The 15770-nt window shown below is 43.9% G+C and overlaps 1 protein-coding gene across 1 annotated transcript in view; it reads left to right on the top strand.

Annotated features, from left to right (window-relative positions):
* The first annotated feature begins 915 nt into the window (after window positions 1–915).
* The window catches only part of LOC146189438 (transmembrane channel-like protein 5), a 37701-nt gene continuing 22846 nt past the window's right edge, over window positions 916–15770 (top strand). The window contains exons 1-8 of the mRNA XM_084604255.1: window positions 916–1162; window positions 4731–4802; window positions 7009–7143; window positions 8387–8568; window positions 10091–10273; window positions 11546–11710; window positions 12164–12280; window positions 13840–13994. Of these exons, the coding sequence (XP_084460381.1) occupies window positions 4733–4802; window positions 7009–7143; window positions 8387–8568; window positions 10091–10273; window positions 11546–11710; window positions 12164–12280; window positions 13840–13994 (1007 nt within the window). The 5' untranslated portion in view covers window positions 916–1162; window positions 4731–4732. The remainder of the gene's footprint in view (window positions 1163–4730; window positions 4803–7008; window positions 7144–8386; window positions 8569–10090; window positions 10274–11545; window positions 11711–12163; window positions 12281–13839; window positions 13995–15770) is intronic.

The following is a 15770-nucleotide window of genomic DNA, read 5'->3' as shown; positions in this document are numbered from 1 at the left end:
ACTTTAGTCGAATGGCTATTTCGACATTTGATTAATTTTACTTTTACATTTTGATCTAGTTAATGAACTAATCATCCTATCGGCATAATTTTTTTTCTGCCGCATCCTCACATCATCCTCTATCGATCACAACCGTGCGTTCGATCCTAACTCTTCAGAGAACGACACAACTGCTGCGAACATGTTCTGTACACACGACCTTACCGATATAGCTTGATAAGACTTTCGCCTAAGCAGAGTAATTCATCGCCAACGATCGGGCTACCCTCCACTCACTGCCCCCCCCCCCCCTTTTTTTCTTTTTTTTTTCTTTCTCTTTTCTTTTTCTTTTTGAAATAAAGTTTTCTCTCTCTCTCTCTCTTGAAAACCAGCAGAGCTCCAGGCTCTGACCACCAAGCTTACTGTAGTTTGATTTTAAATTTCCCGCATCACTGAAAAAATGAATGAATGAATGAAGCCTTTATTGAAAGGAAGGGATGGCTCTCGGCCGCTGCTTGGGTTCTTGGGGAGTTAGGAGGGATGGGAGTGTAACTTCTTCGTCTTAACGGTTCTTCAAGCTGTTGCTTGTTGCTTGCCATGCGGCCGATCTTCGCGCTCTAAGTCGACCTCTCTCACACTACTCGAAGCAGGCCGCTCTCACTGCCGTATGTAGCAATGGAGTGTTGTATTTCGGTGCTTGATATAACCTGACCTGCTAATGTGGGCATGTCGTCGTGTGGAATATGCGTAATTTTGTTTCTTCCTTGTGAAAACGATGGACATTGCCATATAAGATGTTCTAGGTCTGCTGTACACTGTTCCTGACAGTGTGTGCATATGTTGTGTTTGAGTGTTTCGTGTCACTGAAAAAGAAACGAAGCCACTGTAACGAAACATCCATGCATATCTTGACGTCTGCCCGTGAAAATAGTCCTTGCAGTTCTCACGGTTCCCGTCGGAATAACATCGGCAAATCTGTCTGCTTGGTTTCGTGTGATTTCGTGCGTGCCCCTTGCTGTTATATGCTGTTATGACAAGGCCACCTGGATTTTGAATACTGATTGCTATTTCACTGCGACAAAGTCTTCAGCGCACAATGACGTTGCGTAGCGCAAACATCGTGCGTCAACGGTGACTGCTCGGATCCCTGTCGCGGGCGCCTGCGTCAATGTAACAGCAGCAGGTCGGTGGCATTCTTGCTCTTGTTTCTTTTCGTGCGCACGGCTGAAAATAAATCTCTTTAGACGCAGTGAACTGACGGCCTTAGATTGCAACACTCTCCAAATTCCTGTGTCGCTTTCTCATTAGTTATGTAAGAGTCGCGTAGCGTTGATTCATAGCGGACGGTACGTCGAAAGCACTACTTCGCGAATGAAACGACGATGCATCAGGACGTCAAAACAGCTTGTACAGAAATAATTCGCATTGTGATTGCACTTAAAGCCTTTGAGTCCTGAAATGTCCTGTGCTTTGGAAGTTTGACATTCAGATTCAGTTTTCCGCGTTGTTGTATTGTGTTTCGTTGTGAACTCCCGACTAGAGCGAATTGTGTGATGGATTGCCGTCCAAGCTGCTAGCGGCTGGTAAAACACAGTTTATTTGCGCGTTCGGTTTTATTGTTGTCTGTGAACATCTCAGAATAGACTAAACACAAAGCACAGCTGTTGGGTACCGCCTCTCCAGTTGACGTCGGACGTGCGACGACGAGCTTTGTTATCTTTAGCAAGGAGGAAGGCCACGCGCGACAAATGCATCGCGCTGATATTGTAAACTTCTGTAATGTGGCGGCCTTGACTCTGTGATTGACATACAGCGCGAACACTGTGTGAAAGCCTTTCCACCTCACTAGCTCATCACATTCATAACCTCCTTATTCGGCATATACATATATATTAACTTGTGATAATATATATATATGCTTTTTCAACGACGTTAAGGAGGTGGTATTCATTTTTTGTTGTCAAGCCAACATCTTTTCCAGACGCTAATGAGAGGTTTCAAATAAAAGGGGGAAATAGGATCCACCAATGCACAAGCAGTCGACGAATAGCAACCAGCATAAGTTCTTCAAAACGCTTGGATATACATTGGCATAATGCTTCTTAATGGAAACACTGAAGAGGTCAATGACTGGAGTTGCACTTGTGCAAAGTACTTCGTCTTGATGCACCACGTAGCAGAGTGTCCTCTGCTGCGTGGTGCATCATGTCGTCTGACCAACTAGCTCGACTTTCAACAGTAGTACTTCATCTTATCTTGTCAGTTTGAAATTTTAGCTAAGTTATTCAACTTTGTTATTACTTTTAAGGCTGACAAAAGTTGCTTCTGCCACAGCTGGGCTGCAGTCGTCAAAGCTGGCTTGTTAGGGTATTTATTATGTGAGACCGCAGCACCGACTGTCTCCTCAATCAATTTACATTGTCCACAGCAAACTGAAAAGCCTTCTGCATTGTGTGGCATTTCCTCATTAACGTCAGTTGAACATATACCCATTCAGTCCACACTGATTCTTTACACACACATTTATCGGAGCATAAGGACAATATTCACAGCTTTCTTTGGCTTCCCATTTATAGGAGCAACACTTATAGAAAACCTATATAGCTTATATTATATAGAATGCTTAATTACCATCTCCTTTGCACTGTGCTAAGAAATAAATTAGTGGGTGCTTTGCAGACTTGGTCCTGATGAGTTGAAATGGCTGTGGCTGAGAGAGATGTCACATGTATACAACTCTCTCAACTCCAACTGAAGGAGAGCTGTTTGATTCCCGATCCAACATTAAAAAAAGGAAATTCAGATTTCCTTTTCAACAAAATACATGACAGTACATGGCAAATTGTGGTGTGCTGGTTAATTACTGCAAATATGAGCTCTTGGCAAGATATACAGTTAAACTTCTGTGTTTGAATTCATATTTGCCATGGTGGTCATGAAGATGGCATAAAGGAGAAACTGTGGCAGAAACCCTAGCCTTTAATGTGCAAACAATAATTTGTACATGTGAATTCAGCTGCCAGCCCGAGAAAAGGAAACAAAAAAAAAGCTTCAGAGCCAAACAAAGGCACATGCTCTGCGTGGTGTTTTTATAAAAAAAAAATACATTTCCCCCCCATCAAGAAACAACATCAAAGGAGCAGAAGCACTTCGCTCAAGGCTTTTCTTTATACGAAATGATTCAGCAGTGTTTCATGCTTTTTAGTCCTTGAGGCAGGTGAAACCATGGTCCAAGCAAGCATCAGCTCACTGCGCATAGGTACTAACGTAGAGTGCCCTTAAAATTTGCATATATGAAACCTCCGCTTATGCCGCAAAGTTTTGACAGACGAGGGTTAATAATATAGTAGTAATAATAACAATAATAATAATAATTGGTTCACAGGAAAGGAAATTTGCAGTATCTGTCACACTTGCTCTGTGGACACCTGAACCGGGTGGTAAGGGAAGGAAGGAAGATGGGAGTGAAAGTGAAAAGAGAGAAAGAGGAGCTGTAGTGGAGGGCTAGGGAGTAATTTCGACCACCTGGGAATCATTAATGTGCACTTACATCGCACAGCTCACGGACGCCTCTCCATTTCGCCTCCATTAAAATGCAGCCGCCACTGAGAGTTGCAAGATAACAAAAAGTTCTGGATATGCGTCATTTTAATGGAGAGATGCCCCCATATGTTTCGGTGCCCTCAAGTTTTTCTCATCATTTATAACTGGAACCCTTAGTGTTTTTTTTTGCTTTTTAAAATTCTGCGTTTAGAAACTGGGCAGCAATTTTATCTCAAACTCACATGTTCCTCATATATTCCGGGGCTCAAAATTTGCTTGATTTAGGCTGTTTTGAGTCAGTTTGTCAGCATGAGACAGTTTTACTACTAGCAGTCATTTTTGTGCAAGATATAAAAGTATATGTTTTTTGCTTAGAGCAGTTACTTCTGATTTTCCTCTCTGTCGCTTATTCCAGTTGCCTTGCTGCATGTGCAACCACCTCTGTGCCACTTCTGACTGCAGCAGCCATGTTTTAAGGAGCTGAAATGTAAAACGTGCCCAAAATGCAAATGACCACCTGCAGTTCTGTAATATGTGCAAGTAAGCTCACGTGAAAGAACTGCAGTTAGCCAGAATTAATCCAGAGCCCTCATCTGTGGCACCTCTCATAGCCTATGTGTCAATTTGAGGTGTTCAAACTCGCAGTTTACCATCTCCACAATGCTTGCCTTATTTTGCACATTGCATAAACGCCAATTCTGCATCACTGCGGCCATAGTAACAACATGGTAGCCTTGGAGCATTGATGTTGGCAGTAATGAGAGAACGACAGTACAATGATGCCTGTGATGCAGCTGATCGATGCATGTGCTCTGCCATCTCACTCCTAAAATACGCTTCTTAAGCTTATACTAAAGTTAAGCCAAGCCCTGAATAGAAAGCGTTTAAGTAGGCTTGAAATCTTCATTTGATTAATATTTACACTGTGGATTAAGCTCAAGATATCTGCCATGTTTTGTACTGTGACTTCAGCTTTGTGCACAAAAAAAAACATTTTATTAGAGGCATGTTTTTAGATACAAACTGGATCTAACCTGGTACCTAAGCAATCTGTTCAGGGTAGAAGATTTGGGTATTTTACCCAGCAGAAGAAAATGGAAGGCTCTGTCTATATCCCGCATTCAATGCCGAAGACCTTTGAACTTGAAGGCTGTCATTTTCAGTTAAGTGTCTCTCCATGATCATTATCATGAATGTTACTTGTGCAGCTATGGCGGGACGAAGTTCAAGGCAGAATGGAGGCCCCCAGCACCCCTCAGATGACATCCCGTTGCACCCGAGTAAGTACAAAGACAGCGTATTAGTTTTTGCAGGTGGGTCAGCCGGTTTTCTCAACATACACAGCAGTAAGCATGTTTGAAGACGTAATCTTTTCAAAGAGCTGTAGACAACCAATTTTCACTTGCATGTTTTCTTTTTATATTAATGCGCGAAACATTCCTATCATCATCATCAGCCTGATTATACCCACTGCAGGGCGAAGGCCTCTCCCATATTTCTCCACTTAACCCGGTTCTGTGCTAGCTGCATCCACTTGACCCCTGCGAACTTCTTAATCTCATCCGCCCACCGAACTTTCTGCCGCCCCCTGCTACGCTTTCCTTCCCTTGGAATCCAGTTTGTTACCCTCAGCGACCATCGGTTATCCTCTCTTCGCCCTACATGTCCTGCCCATGTCCATTTCTTCTTCTTAATTTCCACTAGAATGTCGGTAACTTGAGTTATTTCTCTGACCCACTCTGCACTTTCTATCTCTTAATGTTACCCCTACCATTTTTCGTTCCATAGCCCTCTGGGTTGTCCTCAACTTAAGTAGAACTCTCTTGGTTAGCCTCCACGTTTCAGCCCCATAGGTGAGTACAGGGAAGATGCAACTGTTGTATACTTTCCTCTTAAGTGATACCGGTAAGCTGCTAGTCATAATCTGCGAGTGCTTGCCAAATGCGCTCCTATACATGTATGAACATTCCTATACATGAATCACTTTGTGGTATTTGGCTGCAGCCGCCAAATAATTTACAGTTGAATTTCTTCTCTCACCTGTTTCAGTTCTAGTAAATGTGCGATGACTATGAGATCAAACATCAGTATAGGTGGCGTGAGGTACAAAGAAAACATCAATATAGTCACCGTTTCTTTTCTTGTAGTGATCCCAGCTTTTGAGGTAGGCTGGATTTAGGTTGCAGTGAATGAAAACATTGAAGCAATCAATATATGGCAGTTTTTTTCCCACGCTTCATGTGACCTAGTCTCACATTTGACGTCATAGCCATCACACAACTGTTGAAACTGGAACAGGTGAGAGAAGAAATTCAATTAATTATTTACCTGTCTCAAGTGCAAATACCACGTGGTGATCAATGGATCCTAACGTTTTCTGTGCCATTGTGAAAAAGAAAATGTACAACCAAACGTTTAATGGCTGTACTGTTTTAACTTGCAGAAAGCAGGACAGGTGTGCAGAAAGAAGAAAAGCACTAACAAATTTCTGTTTGTGTTGCCTTGTTTTAATGCACCGAAAAATCATGTCTTCAAATACCCAAAACCAGCTACTGGCAAGTCTGCATAGCACTAGAATGATGCTTTCGAGAGCAGACGAAGCAGAATTTTGAAGCAAGTACTGTATTTTGCACACATTGCTCGCTCTCAAGCATATCCTCATTGATGTACAAACATTAAAGGTATGAATGCCATACTTCTAATAGAACCATTATACTAAAGATTTTACTTTATTCGACTGTCTTCAGAGCTTGCTAAACAAGCCTGTTTACATCTGTAAACAGCGTATCTGATAGGTTTGGACAAGTTTACATAAACCGCCATTCGTTTTGCTGCACTTGTTGTGGTGGCTTAGGAAAGCAAATTAACTCCGCATTAATTTTGGATGAGTTGTTGTTGGTGAGAAATTGCGAGAAATCAGGCTTAAAATTTAGTTCCCTATTCAGTGTGTTATCCAAGCTCGGTCTCATGCGCTCACGTGCTACAGCATCGGTGGAAGGAAAGCGTCGCCCCATTTGACTCTCGCCACTTTGAGCTCGTGGGGAAGTGAGCATCGATTTTGCTGGTGGTAGAGCTCTCAGAGTTGTGCTACCATCGCAGAAGTTTAGTCATTGCTTGCCATGGCAAATGCGGCATGAGGAAAGCATGTAGCGCCCAGCTGCTTTTAAAAGAAGTGGGGAGTAAATGCTTCAACTCCCCACACTCTCGGAATAAGACAAGAAAGTAGCAAAGTTTGAGCAGCAAAATATGCAGCTGGTGATGATCTAGTTAGCGATTTCTCCCTTCTTCTAGGAATTTAATAAGTAATATGTCTTAAAAGAGAGCTTTTACTTTCTAAAGGCCGAAATTGTCGCACTTTTTTTTTTCAAATTGTTGCTGTTTTTGAGGCGCTTTGATGATAAAAAGCCTGAAATAAGGAATTTTCAACCTAGTACAAGGTGCACGGTCACTGACTGCTTTGTCCACCCTGCCCTTCTTCCCTTGCAGTGGAGGGACTCGAAGAGGACGAGCACGGGTACGTGCACCCATCTCGGGTGGACGCGGGCACACCTGAGCCCCGGCGGCCGAGCGTGCCTTTCCACACCCGGAATCTCATCAAGCAGCTGCCGTCTAGAAATCTTGGCAAGTGGCCTTCTCTGTCTGCTCTCACCGTGTGGCGTTAAAGAGCAGGGCTTTCTGGGAATGTTGGTGACAATAACTGGTTGTAAGCAGAGGTGCAGACGCAACCCACCAGGGTGGCTTAGTGGCTCTGGCGTTCAGATGCTGATCCCAAGGGCGTAGGTTTGAACCGCGACCGTGCTTGCCGCATATTGATGGAAAGAAATGCAAAATAGCCATGTGGTATGCAAATTCAGTGCAAGCTAAATAACCCAAGTCAATCAAAACTAATTTGAAGCCCTCTGCTGTAGCATGTGTTGTTCCTGATTTGCGGCTTTGGATGCTATACCATACCATACCATACCAGACTGCGTGGTGGAAGTAGTAGAGTGCATGATGGGAAATGGAAATATGCTTGCTGTGGTGAAGCCCTCTGTTTTAGCTCTGACCACCTGGGATTCGTTTTTACATGTGAATTGAGTGCTGCCACTTCGCATTTCGCATAGTTCTGTTGTCTGCGGTCAGACTGTAGAACATCGTCCGGCTTTCACATGATGTTCACATGATGGCTTTTGTGAACGTCAACCTTGAAGACCTCTGGGGGGGGGGAGGCCGGCACTACTTTGTTTTTGCTTTTGAACTCATCAGTTTTGCACAGTACAACACACTGTGGAATCATCTGATCCGCTGGCCATCTTGGTTAGCTGAGTTAGTCGAGTGACTGTCCCAAAGAGGCAGTGGTCTCGGGTTCGAACCAAAGACCAGGACGAAGCTACAAAGTTTCTGAGAATGCTATCCCGCCTGAAAATACACACTTGGTCGACTTCCTTCAAGCGTACCTATTTCAGCTAGAAGGGGATGAAATTCCAACTGAAATTACTGCAGCATGATGACTGGAGGTGTAAATTTTATAGCTGGAAACCGAAACGTTCCAGCTGGACGTGACTTCCAGTTCCATAATCCGACTGTAAATAGATGTCATTCCAGCTGGAATTGCCTTTTTCTAGCTGGAAAAGCGGGGATTCCAGCTGGACTGGAAATGAATTAGCTCTCCTTTGTAGCATTGGCTGTGCTTGTATGAATGCTGATGAGTAATTAGTATCTTATTATCTCAGTAATTCATGCGTGTGTACCCTTTCCCTTCCCCGTGATACCCGTAATGATGTATGCTTTATTATTGTAGAATCTCTTTGCCCTTTAGCTCTTGTAGGGTTAGCCACCAAGGAGAGCCATCTAGTAACAAAAAAATGGGACACTACTGTTGCAGATGACCTCAGCACATCGGAGCCAGACGCGGTCATCTCGGAGAAGCCGCAGGGGGACAGAGCCGCGCCTTTGGAGGTGGGCAGCAACAAACGACAGCGGGACAACTGGCGCTACCTGACGCTGCGCGTCCGTGCGGCCACAGCCAACAATGCTAGCGACATGAGCGCTGACGACCTCTACAACGTGAGTGGGAGCAATGCAGCGTAAACAGCTTTGCAAGTTCAGCTGGCCAAGCAAAGGCAACCCATGACGAAAAACCTTGTACAGTGTGATAAAGCAGTCATTCCCACTCGCCCTTTATTAACGGGCGGGAAGGCTCGTAAAAAAAATGTAAATACCTGGAGCAAATGTCTGACACGTGTGACGAACACTGTGCCAAAAGTGCCCCGAGTGCTAATTACTAGCTTGAGTAAAGGTTAAAAACAGGAAACTAAGGTTCAGTTCAATTATATCAGTGAAGTAAGAAAGAGCAAGGGTTCATTGATTGTGAAGGGTTCCTTTCCTAATGTACCGTGTGCATAAACCTGCTGACTTCAAACAGTTCTCATTCAACTGTTTTGAGCATCAGTGTACGAATAATGTGTTTTGTCCCTAGATTGCAATATCTAGGTCACTGGTTTCTTTTTTTTTTTTCGGCCTGATGATCGACGCCACCTGTTTTAAGGCAGTCTGAACACCAGAGCAAAGATCTGGTTAACGAGCTCATTAAAAAGCAGACTGATTCCGGCAGGCTCTGGAATTCTCACCACATTGATTATTCTGGAGTGTTATAATGGATTGTTGTATTTTCACTTTTGTCCATAGCAGGATGGTGAAAGTGCCTAAGCGACGCTGAAACATGGACAAACAGCACACTTATGTATCTTTCATTCTGCGTCCTAATCGTTGAATGCTTTTACAATTGTATATAATGCATAATCAGTTAGCACCAAGCACTGACGATGTTGATTCATGTGACAAGACATTGGAATCTTCTATTGTTCGGCCACAGTAATTTGGGTTTTGTTCTAGTCGTTACATATATTTGCCCAAACGTTGCAGAACCACGAATATCGAAGTTGAAAATTCCTTATTATGAGTGCATACATTCTCACACTGTAGGCCACAGGCTTAGAGCTAAAAAAATTTCGAAAAATGGCCGTGACCTTAATGAGAAACATTGAATGCATTGCATGAGGGTGCAAAGTAACGGTCACTTTTGCAGGTACATGACAAGAAAAAGTACTGTAATTGTCAAAAATGTTGATTCATTTACTGTATATTGTGGAGAGTGACTTTTGGCATTGTTATCAGTAAAAATATTTGATCTGTATCTCAGCTAACGTAGTATACATGGCCACAAGTGGCCATGTCAAAAAATTTTGAGAAAAAACGAGGAGGGTGAAGACAATATCTTGCTGCCTGTGAGATTACAAATGCTGGTAGATTTGCAACAAACCCCATTGCAGGGCTTAGAAGCATACTAAACCCCTTGGGCTGTGCATTTTCGACAAAGACTACGCGTGCACATTTTCTTCGAAGGCTCTTTACTTCTTCACTCTAAAACTTGTATTTGTATAACTTACTTACACATATATGTTACCTATTCTGTTTTTCATTTCTGTGCGCCCCACCCCTTATGTAATACCCTCTAATGAGGGTCTTTAAGGTATTAAAGTGAAGCGAAGTGAAGTGAATGAGGAGCTTCTTGCTCGGGCGAGTGCAGATCTTGCGGGCGGACACCAACTTCTCGGAGGCTGTCGCCCTGGCTACCCTGCGCAACTCCAAGCAGAGCCTGACACTCAAGCGCTCGGTCAAGCGCCGCCTCACCTCCTCACGGGCTGACCACGCCAGTGCCGCTCATCGCAGCGTCTCATGGTGGCGGAGGACCAAGTTTTCATTTGCCATGGTAAGCTTTGATCGAGAGGTCCTGGGAATATTACCCGTGCTTGCCTTTTTTTTCTTTTCTTTTTCTCATGCTGCAATCACTCCCATACTCGGAACAAATTTTTGAAGAAGCGGAACAGAAGGCATGGAATCAAAGTGCTCTCTTCTTTCCCGTGGAGTGGAATGTAGTCCAGTCTAGCAATTACAATAGACTACCTCTAATACAAACTCCTAGGAACGATGAAAATTGTTCACCTTGTGAGAAGCTCCACCATATCGGCAGTGCTTTCAAAAATGGTTTAGTTTGGTTTGTGGGGTTTAACGTCCCAAAGCGACTCGGGCTATGAGAGACGCTGTAGTGGAGGGCTCCAGAAATTTTGACCACCTGGGGTTCTTTAACATCCACTGACATCGCACAGCACACGGGCACCCTGCTTTTCGCCTCCATCGAAAAGCATTTAACAATATTCTCTTCAAAATTGTGCTCACAGAATCCTTTCTGGTACATACGTTACAAGCTTGTCTCGAGTAACGGGGAAAAATTTTTGAATGCAATTTGCTTGAAAACGGATGTGTCTTTTGCTGCCAGATAAGCGTCAACATACCCAAAGAGGTCCGGAGGAAGGATTTTTTCCAATAACAAAAGTTGGATGTGGTTGTCCTCTACTCCCCGTTGAATGGTAGTTAGCGCATTGCCGCATAGTGGTGACAAAGCCTGGTAGCCACAAACCAGGAGATTGGTGTTGCATTTAAATAATCTCTTTTTTGGGCTGACTTGCGCCCACAAAAGAACTAATCAATTCGGCGGCAGGGATAACAGGAAGCGTGCTCACTAGTTATCGAAGAGAGAATGCCCACTGCATTCAGCAAAGCTCAATTTAAAGTCACAGGCGCAGAAACATCGAGATAAACCAACTAAGAGATATGTATTGGGAAGGTCTGAAACCAAGCGGAAGCAGTTATGCTTGCCGGCAATGCTTCGAGACTAATCTCGGCGCATGTCACACTACAAAGAAAGCGACAAAGCCGCGTTTCACAACACCAAGCATGAACAAGCAAAGATCACAAGATAGTTCCATGCACTGCAGTCACAGTGATAAGGCCGCATGCCGACATTTGTTATAAGCAACAAAATAAAGATTTCAAACGTTTGCGGCAGTGTGTCTTGTCGAGTCTTCTTTGTGCCTGTTTCCTTCTTAGGCCGATGTGGTTCAAACCTTGGCTGGTCCACAGAAAGAGAAAATGTTCCTTCTTTACCTGTCCGTCCTTTCATCCCCATGTTGTCTGTGTCCAGGGTGTTCAGAGGGTGAAGCGCAACCTATATGACGCCCTGTCGCACGTGGACCTCTGGCACAGCCACCTGAAGGACATCCAGGGCAACTTCGGCTCCGGGGTTGCTTCCTACTTCCTCTTCCTCCGGCGTCTGCTGGCACTCAACCTCTTCATGGGCGCCCTGCTGGTGAGAGGTCTGCTTGGCAAACTAGACGCTGTGTTTGTTCTCGAAAAAAGGTGCAAGTTAGAGTGCAGGGTGTTCAAGTGTAGTGAGATTGCAGCAGGGTATGTGCATGCAAGGAGTGTGGATGAATTTTCAGTGTACTTAGCTATGAGTCAAGGACTCGTTTATAAATCTAGACTCCCGCCAACCTTTCCGCCGACAAATGGAGCGTGCACAGGACGGGTACGCAGTAGAATCTCGGTGACGCTGCTCTCGATGCCAGCTTCTAGTCCTTCTGTGTCGCTTTTGTGTAGCTACTAAAACTATGTGTCCAAAGACAAGGTTAGGTCAGATGCCACCAGATGGAGCCACCTGCTGCTTTGCACAGTTTCACAAAGGCATTGTATGAGAATTTGTGCATCTGGGCAGACTGCCCCGTTGTGATGCCTGCCCACTTGGGACAATTCTGGTTTCCAGATGGGATTTGTGACTGTGCCCCAGCTGATCTACGAACGGTCCCCAATTGCCATGTGGTCTGACTACTCCGCCCAGATCGGCTACGAGCATGCCTTTGTCAACATCTTCACGGGAGCTGTGAGTGTTTTGCTCTGAGTGCGGTTTCTTTCAACCTTTTCCTTTCTTCTGTACTCCATAGTCCCCTGCACACAACAGCATTGCAATGCTGCTGCTGTAGTAAGTATTACCTCAACAGAATGTTATGTAATTTATGTACTGCTTGCAATACTCTTTTTTGCATTTGTGGATGGGGCATACCTTGTAGCTTTCTATTGAGCCCGAAACAGCACCACTCGATTAATATGCCACAAGAATGTCAATGTTAAAAGAAGGCCCAGTTCTCTCCTCTTTCCCAATATAGCACATACCACCTCTTTTATGAAAAAAAAAAAACTCTTTATTGGAGTACTTCCCATTTTATTTCAGTGTATAAATTTTGTGCCCTTTCAGAAAACGAGTTATAGGGTTAAATAATTTGACTTTTGAAAAACATTTTTTTTTTTTTCGTCTCTCATCATTTAAAAGCTGCGTCCTCTCTTAAGTCTTAAATGCCAGGGATAGCAGATGCAAGTTAATGCAACCTACCAATTAGAAAAGAATATTCCACAATCGGAAATTTGTGCTTCAAAGTGTCCTTCCTTGTCTGTCTTCAGCACTGGCCGACATATACGTATTTGAGTGAGAAGCATTTGGTTCTGGCAAAGTAACTATGGTCGAGAAAAGAATTATGGTTTAAAGAAAAAAAAAATGTTTAGGGTTTAAGCATGTCTTGAACCTAGTGATGCAGTAAAAGTTGTGCAAGTTGCAGTGATAGTGTTTTTTTTTCTCATAATTTTTATTTAAGTTGGATTTCGGGAAAGAAAGGTGCCTTATGCTTTTGGGTGGACATCATGGAATGGTGGACACCGACACCTAACCAAATCAAGGTCATGTTTTCATAACTTTTCTTGTAAACTGTAAATTGGCTTATAAGAAAGGAAAGAAACAGTATCTGTCAGACTTGAAGGAAGGGAGGATAGTGGAAATAAATGCAAAATGAGGCCACGGAGTAATATCAGCCACCTGGAGTCTTTTAACGTTAGCTGACATTGCACAACACAGGGCTGCCTCTCCATTTAAGTTGGGTTTTGGAGAAAGGAAGGTTCAGTATAATCTTGGGTGGAAACCGCAGAGTTGTGGACACCTACACTTAATTAGGACAAGGTCACTTGAAGGTCATATTTAGTGCCATGTGAAGGTCGGCTCTGCCTAGCTTAGGGCTGCTTTCGCTTCAAAACAAGTATGGTAGTACACATTGGAGGGCTACGGAGTAATTTCGACCACCTGGGAATCTTTAACGTGCGCTAACATTGCACAGCACACGGACGCCACTTCGTTTTGCCTCCATCGAAACGCAGCCGCCGAGGTCGGGTTCGAACCCGGGAACTCCGGCACAGTAGTCGGGCGTCTTACCACTGCGCCACCCCGGCTCCTCTTTCTCTCTTTCCACTTTCACTCCCACCTTCCTCCCTTCCCTTACGGCGCGGTTCAGGTGACCACAGAGCAAGTGTGACAGATACTGCGCCTTTCCCTTCCTGTGAACCAACCAACCAACCAACACATTGGCTGTGGCCTGTCCTCTGCCCTTTCCGGTGCAGGGCCTGTTTGCAGACACAGTGATGTACTACGGCCACTACACCAACGAGACGGTGAAGTGGCCAAAGAACAACCCCCTGTCGTACAACCTGCCGCTGGCCTACTTCTTTACCGTGGCCGTTTGCCTGTTTGCCTGCCTGGTCACCCTAGCCTACAGGTGGGCACCACACCCTTCAGTGATCTCTTCCTCCCTGAAAATTTCCTCCATTCTGGGTGCCTCTAGTTACAGTTCAGCGCGTGTGGGTAGAAGGTCATTAGAGTCCTATATGAAGTGAGTCCTTGTTGAGTTTATTGGTGTGTAAGAAACTGAGACCATCGTGTATGAAATGCGTCTTTGTTGAGTTTATTAGTGCATAAGCAACTAAGGCTATAACGTATGAAGTGAGTCTTTGTTGAGTTTCTTGATGCAACTAAGACTGTCATGCGCCAGGAAGAAGTGAGTCCACTTGTGCGTAAAACATATATGTAGCATGTTTCTAGTGTGATGCTTTCTTCCTTGTAGGATTGCGTAGGAAGCTAGGACAAGTTGATTGTGACATTGTATGTTCTTACCTACGAGCCATAAGTAATTTCTGATTGAGTTTTGCCCTTACGTTTTTTCAACTTCATCAGCCCAAGAACGGCAGTGATGTCACATCTTCAGTGCAGGACATGTGAGACAGGGAAAAATTTGTACTAGTGTAATTATTGCTTCATCATTTTTATTCGCTGTAACCTGCCTCCAGCACCAGAATGAATGAACAGTGGTCATGTCGCAGTCTTTCCTTTTTTTATGCTTCACTTTACTCATGCTGACCTTTCATGTTGCAGCCATCATTCAGCTGTCAGATAGCATGATAGAAGTTGCTCATTTAGAAATACTCTGCACTTTTAGTTGAATATACCATGTGGCGATCCATGTATACTAATGTCTCGAGCATCATTCTAGAGAAGAAAGCATGCAGTAAAAGTTTAAGGTTTGTACTCTTTTAAATTTCAAGAAGGTCAATGCATAGACTCTGCCAAGACATTTTTTTTAGAAGGAAATGAACCTATGCATGTGAACCACCTGCTTTGACGCACTGTAGACATTTTTTCTGGTGGCGTAGGTTCAGAGGCTTTGCGTTGCAAACTGTCTAGGGGTAACATGAATGCAAGGTTCCTGGCAGGTTGATTCCGATACACCCTCCCTTGTTAAAGGAGTGGCCCATGTTGGCAGCTCGTGCCAAGCTTAGTATAATATAAGGCAACCTTATGTCTGGTCAGTGCTCGGCCATGTCAGCTGCCAGCTACCGCCTGCCAGCACCATGCTCATAATTTTTTGCTCACAATACCAATGCTGGATTTTCTGGTGAACGGGGTCCTGAACGATATTGCGCTAAATGGTCATAAATGATTTCATTTATAAATGGCCACCTTATCGCTACAGTACTCATTATGTCATGCATGGCATCACGTTTTCCTACTTCGACTCAGTATGTAAAATTTTTCCGTTCATGATATTTTTGGCTGAACAAACAGCTTTCCGCACCAAACAAATTGAGAAGTGTTCACAGAAGGCTTCATTTATCCAACTGCAGTCGAGAAATAGAATGTTCAGGACTGAATTTTGCATTAAATTTAGCAACATTTGAGGAAGGGTTGCATTGTTTTAATGATGCAGATAGGAGTTTGTTATATTGGGTATTTTGGAGGGGGATTCAGTTCGGCAGCGGGTTTACCCTACAAAACAGGCAACATAAATAAAGCCCAAGGGTCATTGTAATTACTTCATACCACCCTCCTGAGTTGATGCATCGAAGCTTGTTGCGAACAGTACCATATTTTCACGATTCTAAGCACCGCTGCCCCCTCTATTCTAAGCACTTCCCTGATTTCAAAAAAAATGTAAAGGAACGTTCCTGAGGTGGTGCGATGTCCATGATGCGATCTCTAGCTTCTTATGTTGCTGCAT

Source organism: Amblyomma maculatum, chromosome 5, assembly GCF_055883805.1.
Source record: "Amblyomma maculatum isolate TAMU_Amacu chromosome 5, ASM5588380v1, whole genome shotgun sequence".
NCBI lineage: Eukaryota > Metazoa > Arthropoda > Arachnida > Ixodida > Ixodidae > Amblyomma > Amblyomma maculatum.
This window is presented reverse-complemented; position numbering and strand designations above follow the sequence as displayed.